This window comes from Ictalurus punctatus, chromosome 5, assembly GCF_001660625.3.
Source record: "Ictalurus punctatus breed USDA103 chromosome 5, Coco_2.0, whole genome shotgun sequence".
NCBI classification, from domain to species: domain Eukaryota; kingdom Metazoa; phylum Chordata; class Actinopteri; order Siluriformes; family Ictaluridae; genus Ictalurus; species Ictalurus punctatus.
In genome coordinates, this window is record NC_030420.2 from 17,594,408 (window position 1) to 17,604,922 (window position 10,515).

The following is a 10,515-nucleotide window of genomic DNA, read 5'->3' on the forward strand; positions in this document are numbered from 1 at the left end:
TCCCTGCTTGCACTCACGCATGCAAAGTACATTGTCCAATAAGCATACCTAATAATCTCTCCCTCTCTTTTTCTGTCAAGCTACACATGATGCTCCTGAGACACCAGTGATCCTGACCCCCTCTGCTCTAAAGACCTGCCTGATCCATCCTGATGCCCTACTTCTGGTTGGAGTTCTCATCAATTGGAAGTCGCATGCTGCTGCTGAGGATGGCTCCACATGGTGCAGCCTAAAGATAATTGAGATTATCAAGGATGGTACCACTTAAAAACCATAAAGATGGCTTTGGACCTCAATTCGTATGGACAGTTATGCTAAGATGTCTAGAACTACAAATAGTTTTGCACTCAAGTCTCCATCAGTGAACAGTGGAGAAGTTCAATAAAACAGACTTCATGTAAAAACTATAATGAATTTTCCTGGTAAAACAATCGCACTATTTGACCATGTGGTATTAGCCCATGTATAGAAGGGATTTGCTTATTTATAATCGCACTATCAGTTGTTACCCAGATGAGAAGGAGTTCCCTTTTGAATCTGGTTCCTCTCGAGATTTCTTCCTCAAAGTGTTTCAGGGAATTTTTCCTTGCTACCATCGACTCTGGCTTGCACATTAGGGATAAATTCATACATTTAAAATCTACATCCTGAATTTTTATATTTCTGTAAAGCTGCTTTGGGACACTGTCCATTGTTAAAAGCACAAATAATACAAATAAAACTGAATTGAATTTTGATTGCTTCATTTCAAATCCATTGTGGTGGTGTAGAGGCAAAATGACAAAAAGTGTCACTGTCCAATACTTATGGACCAGACTGTGTACGGTCACAGGTTTAAACACATTCACAGTGGCATGTAAATGATAGCTGGGCTACACTAGATCATGTGTCAAAAGAATATGATACTGGTACACAATAGGTAGCGTACTACTTAACATTATTATTTAATATTATTCACTTACACTATTTATACTACACTTACACTAAGCAGACTATATTATTATACAGTAATTTCTATATTACTAAATAGAACGTCTGCAAGACTGCCTTTCTTTTTCTTTTGTATTACAAACAAACATTACTGGCAATAGGGATGTCACAATACCAAAAATCTAATAGTCGGTACCGATACCAGCAAAAGTACACGATAATCGATACCACGGTGTAGTTTAAAAAATTTTTAATATATATATTTTTTAAATAAAATTAAAATCTTTCCCAGAGGACATCCTCCTCTGGCTGATACTGGCAAAGAGAGAGAGAGAGAGGGAGAGAGGGAGGGGGGAGAGAGAGAGAGAGGGAGGCAGGGGTATTTTAGTTATCAAACACTGTCTGACAATGACTTATAAAACAGTGGAGGCTTCAAGTGCTAAGGTGCACTCATAAACGCGTGCATTAGTTTAAATTCACTGATATGGTGGCAGGCCAAAAAGATTTATTAAAAGCATGAACATTTGAATAATTATTAGTGACATTAGGCTACATTAGGCTGACAGGACACAGGCTGAATGGTGATGCATGGTGGCTCATAAGGAGGTAGCTTATAACACTGCAATGTGTTAGCGTCATTGACAAATAACTGGCTATCGCAAACATTACATAGAGCATAACATTAGCTGGTTTCACGGCCACAATGCCAGCTGCCTCAAACAAACATAATATAGGACCATCTTTCAGGTGCTTCATCAAATTCCAGGTGTTTCCTCGCTTTGTTTGAAATGAACGATAGCATCGGTTGCACACCGTCTTCAGAGCATCAATTATAGGTTTGTCTTCATCCGCCTCGAATGTGAACAATTTCCATATTTGACTCTTACTACCTTTCCTCTCAACGAGTCGGAGCTAAACTTGTCGCCATCATCTGTAGTTTTTCCCGTGTGCTTGTAGGCGTTCTTCTTCTTTACCACTTATGGCCCGACTAAAACGCTTACACGTATTTGCTGCCCCCATCATGTCCGTCACGTTTTAAGATTGTTGGTACCGACTTGGTACCGAAGTATTGGTTTTTGTGACATCCCTACCTGGCTAAGTGAGCTATTTCCTTTCATGCAAGTGCAGAATGTATGAATATGTCGGCGGTTGTCTTTGTGGTGGGAACTTTGTTTTAAAGAACATGAGACAATGATCTGTCATCTTTATCTGCTGTTGGTTGTTCACCAGCAGCTTGGTGTGAGTATAAAACACAGAAGGAAAAAAACCCCAATCCTACCGTCCCTGGCGAGGTGGTTCCTCTAGAGCACCCAAAGAGATAAGTAGCTGCTCAGCAGACACCAGCGCTTCAGAGGAGGGTGGAGTAGGGAACGGAAAATTCACTACCTGCAAACACACACACACACACACACACACACACACACACACACACACACACACACATACACTAGTGAGTAAACACTCATTATGGTTATGCAGTTACCATAGTGTTACACATAGCATAAGGAACATGTAATCACTTTCCCCGCCTCTGACCTTCTCAATGTTGAGATCTTTCATTTGCAAAACAAGGTCATCAACAGGACGGCGAGTGATTTCAGCCTCAGAGAATTGGCTGAAATCACTAAAAACTGCAGATGAGTAGAGCCTACACACATCACACAAAACATACAATCACACAAAGCAAAAATCAACATTTCTCCCACCAAAAGTTATAAAACTCAAGAACAGCCAACCTATAGCAATGTCCTGCCTCTGTTCTTCCTGCCCTTCCTGCTCTCTGATTGGCTGAGGCCTGAGATGTCCAGTTGACCTTAAAGGAAGAGACTCCTGTCACTCTGTCGTAAAATCTCTTCTTCACCCGACCACAGTCAACCACATACTTGATTGCTGGAATAGTGAGGGATGTTTCTGCCACATTGGTGGCCACCACACACAAGCGAGCACCTGGAGGAGGTGGACGGAACACCTGCACATGCACGCACACAAGATAAATAAATAAATAAATTTATACACACACACACACACACACATATATATATATATATATATATATATATATATATATATATATATATATATATATATATATATATATATATATATACACACACACACACACACACAGAGAATAGTAATATTTTATAATAATATTTTCACAATCAGAATCAACCAATCCAAAAGGGGTTTTCAATTTAAAATTTTACAATCAGCTATCACATATACAGCATATAATCAATTTGAATGAAACCCTAGTGTGTTTGCTGTGTCATATTTTGGCAGGTGAGAATAAAGCAATCACACTAGAATATGAGACCGACTGGAGTGATTTTGGTGTGGTTCCCATCAGAGCTGTTTGATTGCAGTGAGAAAGAGATTCAACCCTGAATCAACCCAACTGGTAATACAGTGAGGGAAAAAAGTATTTGATCCCCTGCTGATTTTGTATGTTTGCCCACTGACAAAGAAATGATCAGTCTATAATTTTAATGGTAGTTATATTTGAACAGTGAGAGACAGAATAACCACAAAAAAATCCAGAAAAACGCATGTCAAAAATTTTATAAATTGATTTGCATTTTAATGAGGGAAATAAGTATTTGACCCCCTCTCAATCAGAAAGATTTCTGGCTCCCAGGTGTCTTTTATACAGGTAACGAGCTGAGATTAGGAGCACACTCTTAAAGGGAGTGCTCCTAATATCAGTTTGTTACCTGTATAAAAGACACCTGTCCACTGAAGCAATCAATCAATCAGATTCCAAACTCTCCACCATGGCCAAGACCAAAGAGCTCTCCAAGGATGTCAGGGACAAGACTGTAGACCTACACAAGTCTGGAATGGGCTACAAGACCATTGCCAAGCAGCTTGGTGAGAAGGTGACAACAGTTGGTGCGATTATTCGCAAATGGAAGAAACACAAAAGAACTGTCGATCTCCCTCGGCCTGGGGCTCCATGCAAGATCTCACCTCGTGGAGTTGCAGTGATCATGAGAACAGTGAGGAATCAGCCCAGAACTACACGGGAGGATCTTGTCAATGATCTCAAGGCAGCTGGGACCATAGTCACCAAGAAAACAATTGGTAACACACTACGCCGTGAAGGACTGAAATCCTGCAGCGCGCGCAAGGTCCGCTGCTCAAGAAAGCACATATACATGCCCACTGAAGTTCGCCAATGAACATCTGAATGATTCAGAGGACAACTGGGTGAAAGTGTTGAGGTCAGATGAGACCAAAATGGAGCTCTTTGGCATCAACTCAACTCGCCGTGTTTGGAGGAGGAGGAATGCTGCCTATGACCCCTGGAACACCATCCTCACCGTCAAACATGGAGGTGGAAACATTATACTTTGGGGTTTTTTTCTGCTAAGGGGACAGGACAACTTCACCGCATCAAAGGGACGATGGACGGGGCCATGTACCGTCAAATCTTGGGTGAGAACCTCCTTCCCTCAGCCAGGGCATTGAAAATGGCTCGTGAATGGGTAATCCAGCATGACAGTGACCCAAAACACACAGCCAAGGCAACAAAGGAGTGGCTCAAGAAGAAGCACATTAAGGTCCTGGAGTGGTCTAGCCAGTCTCCAGACCTTAATCCCATAGAAAATCTGTGGAGGGAGCTGAAGGTTCGAGTTGCCAAACGTCAGCCTCGAAACCTTAATGACTTGGAGAAGATCTACAAAGAGGAGTGGGAAAAAATCCCTCCTGAGGTGTGTGCAAACCTGGTGGCCAACTACAAGAAACGTCTGACCTCTGTGATTGCCAACAAGGGTTTTTAAACCAAGTACTAAGTCATGTTTTGCAGAGGGGTCAAATACTTATTTCCCTCATTAAAATGCAAATCAATTTATAACATTTTTGACATGCGTTTTTCTGGATTTTCTTGTTGTTATTCTGTCTCTCACTGTTCAAATAAATCTACCATTAAAATTATAGACTGATAATTTCTTTGTCAGTGGGCAAACGTACAAAATCAGCAGGGGATCAAATACTTTTTTCCCTCACTGTAAGTAAGATGTATTCTCTGTTCCCAGGGGATTCTGTGTCAAATGTACCTTTTTAAAACCTTCTTTAACATCCTTTACCAAATAAGTAAACTCTGCAAAAAAAAAAAAAAAAGAGAAACGTCCCTTCTTCAGGAAACTGTATTTTATAGATAATTTTGTAAAATCCAAATAAGCTTTACAGATCTTTATTGGAAAGGATTTAAACAATGTTTTTCATGCTTATTCAATGAAACAAACAATTATTGCACAAGCACCTGTGGAACAGTCCTTAAGACACTAACAGTTTACAGGCGGTAGGCAATTAAGGTCACAGTTACAATAACTTAGGATACTAAAGAGACCTTTCTACTGACTCTGGAAAAACACCAGAAGAAAGATGCCTAGGGGGCCTGCTCACCTGCATGAACATGCCACAGGCCTGCTGCAGGGATGCATGAGGACTGCTGATTTGGCCAGAGCAATAAACTGCAATGTCTGTAATGTAAGATGCCTAAGACAGTGCTACAGGGAGACAGGAAGGACAGCTGATTGTCCTTGCAGTGGAAAATTACATACAACCTTGTGTCCCCCCCAGACGTGATCAAGAACTTGCAAATGCCTTGATGGAAGAGTGGGGTAACATCTCACTGCAAGAACTGACAAATCTGGAGCAGTCTATGAGATGAGATGCACTTAAAGCAGCTGGTGGCCACCAGATACTCACTGTTACTTTTGATATTGACCCCCTCGATATTTCATTTCTGTTCTTCAAATGTCTGTGAAACTTGTTCAGTTTATGTCTCAGTTGCTGAATGTTTTTATGTTAATAAAAATAATTAGACATGTTAAGAAATCTGCTGGGAAAAAAACCAGTTGAATGTGAGAGGATTTTTGTTCCGAGTTCATGTTTTCAGACATACAAACCCCTCGGCCAACATTTTTGCTTCTCGGTTTGTTTATGTGCATTGTGAAGTCAAACCCATACCAAAAGACGTACATTTTCGCTCTGATTCAGACATGGCAACCAGACTAGTAGGTGTGAAAGCACTCTAAGAATAGACAACAGTGCTATATTTTTTTCCACATAATAAGCAACAATTGGAAACATAGAAACACTGCATTAACTATTATTAAAATAACAAACACAAGAGGAAAATATATTACTCTGGCTTGCTGCTCAGGTGCCAGCAGGGAATAAAGTGGCAGCACGTACAAAGGAATGGTGGGATCGGCCTTCTCCCCTAAGAGTCCAAATAAAAACACACATTTGGGTTATTCTAAGAATCTGTAAGAGGAAGACCACCCCTAAAACTCTCCCTAGCTAACCTCCGATATATTGTCCAGTTCACGATTAGGTTATCGCTGACTACCTTTTTGCGTTAGTCCACCTTCTTCTACACACTTTTCTTAGTCATTTATCTGAAAAATGTTGATATTGAATGTTGAACGATGATTTCTAGTACAAAGCAGAAGGCACTGTTGGAAAACTTTTCCTCCCACAATTCAGTATTTTCAAGTCCTGTATTCGCAAAATCTGACCAGTGTCATCTGGTTGATCGCCTAGGTCCAGATCTGAGCCTTCGTCGTCATCATCAATGCCAGCCTGGCGATCTTCATCCCCTTCATCCACGGGTAGGGCAGAGTAGTTGTCCAGATCGATGCGAGGAAGAGACTGGAAGAGAAAAAGAGAAGCTGGTGAGTCACATGGCAGAGATCACAAAAGACCTGACAAATATGGAAACAATCCATACCACTGATTTTTTCAGTTTCTGCTTCTTAAATTTTCTCAGCTCTTCTGATGTGTCCTCTGCTGCTGTACCAACAAAGATAGCACAGGTTTTTGTTAGATTTGTGTGTGTGTGTGTGTGTGTGTTTGTTTGTGCACAGGTGTGCATTCGTGTGTGTGGATGTCTACCAGTATGCTGTATGTTGTTGGGTCTATAAGGAAAAGCCTTCCTCAGTCTCCTGCACACATAATTCACCTCTGCTTGGCCGGTCAGAAACACCAGGATACCACCTACAGCAAAACACAGGACCATGTGTGATGTGATGCATTGTGATGTCTACTTGTACTTGGGCATGGGCTTAAAGCACACACTCATTTCTGACAAAAACACACATTTCCATCTTCTACTAGCAAGTATGTAATTTAGACCGTTAGCTTCCCGTTAGCTTCCCCCTTACATGACGCTGATGCAGCAACAGGAAGAAAAGCTGTTCTTTAACAGATTCATTCAACTAAGGTGAGTAAGAGACAAATATGTTCTGATGCAAAGATTCATACCAAAAACAATAAATAAAATACACATCAAAAAACATCATTTTGATATTATACTAGTTTTTTTGTAAAATATTTGTGTATATTTTATTGTTGTGAAGTACTTTACTACTTAATAATACATTAAACTACTAATATATTACCTAGAAATGAAAAGTTTTGTCTACACTTTTCTCTTAAAATTACACAGTGCTACACAGTGCATATCGGGATAAAAGCTCTCATAACCTAGAAGTCATTTAGAGGATGTTGGGGTGTCATAATAACAGATCACACAGTTCAAATATGCTGCATAAATTAATAAAACTACCAACACTATATGTGTTGGAAATATGCACCGGAATAAGAAGTACTGTGTGTGTGTGCGTGTCTGACCTGGCGGCAACATGCGGTGAATCTTGCATGTCTTGCGAAAGGCCTCTGCAACATAATCCTCCATCGGTGTGCGCTTGTTGAAGTGAACCGTGACTGGGAACTGACGAGCCTCCACCTGCGCATACACACACACACACACACACACACACACACACACATATTTTGTTTCAAAACTTCAGATCTACTGAATCACAAATAAAATGAAAGCATATGTGCATCCTTCAGATATGCAAAGAGTACTGAAACCGAAGTGCTAAGAACAGGAGAGAAGGTGAAATAGTGGAAGTGGCTGATACCTTGATAACTGGTGGAGGAGTGCGAAACAGTTTCTTGTTCTCAGTAAAGTCCTCCACTCGCAGTGTAGCGGACATGATCAGCAGTTTCATGGGCAAACCTTTCTGTAAGTTTAAAAACACATTACTGTAAACCAGGGTCTTCAAGCTTATCCACAAAGGGCTGGTGTGGCTGCAGGATTTCAATCCATCCAGGGAGGAGTCAGACTTGTTTCCACTTGTTTAATCAGTTCACCTAGAGATCCAATCAACTATCAAGTGTTCCTCCTGTTTGACTGGAATGAAAGCCAGCCATTTGCTGATAAGCTTGAGGAGCCCTGCTGTAAATAATGCTGGTTTTTCACGAAAAAAAAAAAAAACTTTCTCCCTAAAGTAAATGTGTGTGTATGTGTCTGTGAGAGAGAGTGAGAGAGATACCTTATTGCGGAGTGCCACAATTCGTGAGAGCAGGCCGATGAGGATATCAGTGTAGAGACTGCGCTCGTGAGCCTCGTCAATTATGATCACACTGTATTTCTGCAACAGGAAGTCCTGGACATATGAAAACAAAATATTATTAGGCAATTACACCATGAACAAAAGTCAGCAAATGTTTGTGAGCAGGCATACATACACACCTTTTGAATTTCTTTCAGCAAGACACCATCCGTCATGAACTTAATCGCGGTGTCTTTTGTCACATTGCCTTCATATCTGATCTGATAAGACACCACCCTGATAACACATACATCCAAACACACATTCTTAGTTTCGTTCTACTCCTGCAATTCAGACTATTACTAAAGTCTGCTAGTTTTCATCACTCAAAGGAAGAGGCCATTTGACTATGACTAGAGGAGGAGGTTATGAAAATGTTGCTACAACAACAGACATCTACACGCATCTATAACCCATAGACTGCGACTAGGGTTTCAGGAACTTTTTTTTTTTTTTACCGGCTTCAAAACCATCTGAGGCTCAGGCTGGTTAATTTCAGTTATTCAAAATTCCACAAATACATGCATTCACACACCCTGTGGAGAGGTTCATCTCATTGGCCACACGGTGAGACATGCTGACTGCCGCCACTCTTCTGGGCTCAGTCACACCGATCATACCACCAGCACTGAGAAAGAGAGAGAGACAGAGAGTGAGAGAGAGAGACTTGAATATATAACTGTGATAGATAATGTGATAATATTCCTGCAGCCTTTACCTGTTTGTACATACATGTTTCTAAGTGTATTTGTGCTCGTGTGTGTACCTTGCATATCCAGCCTCGTAGAGGAACTGGGGAACCTGTGTGGTTTTGCCACTACCAGTCTCTCCACACAACACCACACAATCATTCTCCTTCACTGCCTCCATGATCACCTGCTCTTCTGCCAACACTGGCAGCTTCAGCCGTGCCTCCTACAAGACACAGAGAGAGAGAGAGAGAGAGAGAGAGAGAGAGAGAGAGAGAGAGAGAGAGAGAAAGAGAGAGCGAACAAAACAAGGTTTAGAGACAGAATTAAAAATCATGCAGTTTGCCCTGAGCAGAAGCAATATTTTAAACTTTTCCATTCTTGCGTTCCAACCCCAACATAACAATCTTATAATTCAATTCAATGTACTTTATTGGCATGATTGTTTACGTACAATATTGCCAAAGCACCAATGTAAATAAGAAAGGAGAATTTTAAAAAATAATAATAAATTACTATTAATATAAATTACTACTACTAATAATAATAATAATAGAATTATAGTAAAATAGCAATAATTACAAAAATAAGTAAATAAATAAAAATGTAAAATAAAAGTGGCTTACTCCGGTTAATAAAATGGAAAAAAAAACGGTTAACTCGGTTCCTGTATGTAGGCCTAATAGCAGGTTGAACTCCATTAGTGTTGATATTGATAAGGACATGTCCATACATGCACAAGCTATGGAGTTTTCCTGTTTGTACTCTCGCATATAGCTTTGAAAGCGCATATAGCTTTGAAAGTGCATATAATTAGAAGTCAAAATGCAAGGTTATACACTGACAATAAGGCTATGAACTGGCCATTTACAAATGCATCGACATGCTAGCTGCCTAACTGGCACTTCTCATTCTGGGTTAGTGAACTATGTGTTTTCTCTCATCACCACAAACATAGCATGACAACAACAGGCTCGGTTATCAGTTGAATGCAACTTTAACATTATGTGGTTTTATGAAAACACTTAAAGTAAGCTTAATTTACCTGTCTTAATCCATGAACTAAAACCATGTAACTTTGCAGCCTGTCCCACACAGTACATCCAAAATGATACACCGAATGAAACCACGGATGACGCGATAGAGACTAGTGGGGTCATTTAACTCCCCAGGCTGCAGGAATGTGGATCAGCGAGACCACAATAATTAATTCTGGTCATTTATATTAAGCAAATTATTCCTCAGGGCATGATTCAGATCAATCTAATCTGTATTTCATGGTGAACAATGTGGTGATATCACATATACTAAAGCCACCTGGACACCTTCACTCAACTGAGTTCTTATCACACCATCAGGTCAGGGGTCTTGTGTTTAAAGTCCAAAACAGCACCCTCAGGTGGAAACTCATTATGCTGAAAACTGCAAGGATGTGCCCCATCTGATACCCTGGTCAATGAATGCACATAGTTCAGGTAACCTCA

At 40.4% G+C, this 10,515-nt stretch overlaps 1 protein-coding gene across 2 annotated transcripts in view; it reads right to left on the reverse strand.

Annotated features, from left to right (window-relative positions):
- Positions 1–10,515, reverse strand: part of dhx37 (DEAH (Asp-Glu-Ala-His) box polypeptide 37) — a 37,044-nt gene that overhangs the window by 22,300 nt on the left and 4,229 nt on the right. The window contains exons 6-18 of one of the 2 annotated variants that reach the window (XM_017467855.3): positions 9,109–9,257; positions 8,878–8,970; positions 8,483–8,579; positions 8,283–8,396; positions 7,869–7,970; positions 7,573–7,687; positions 6,835–6,936; positions 6,671–6,729; positions 6,459–6,591; positions 6,084–6,160; positions 2,667–2,899; positions 2,467–2,578; positions 2,210–2,316 (exon numbers count right to left, since the gene is read on the reverse strand). In XM_017467855.3, the coding sequence (XP_017323344.1) occupies positions 2,210–2,316; positions 2,467–2,578; positions 2,667–2,899; positions 6,084–6,160; positions 6,459–6,591; positions 6,671–6,729; positions 6,835–6,936; positions 7,573–7,687; positions 7,869–7,970; positions 8,283–8,396; positions 8,483–8,579; positions 8,878–8,970; positions 9,109–9,257 (1,493 nt within the window). Of the gene's footprint in view, positions 1–2,209; positions 2,317–2,466; positions 2,579–2,666; positions 2,900–6,083; positions 6,161–6,458; positions 6,592–6,670; positions 6,733–6,834; positions 6,937–7,572; positions 7,688–7,868; positions 7,971–8,282; positions 8,397–8,482; positions 8,580–8,877; positions 8,971–9,108; positions 9,258–10,515 lie in introns of both variants that reach the window. The other variant, XM_017467854.3, reaches the window with a different exon arrangement.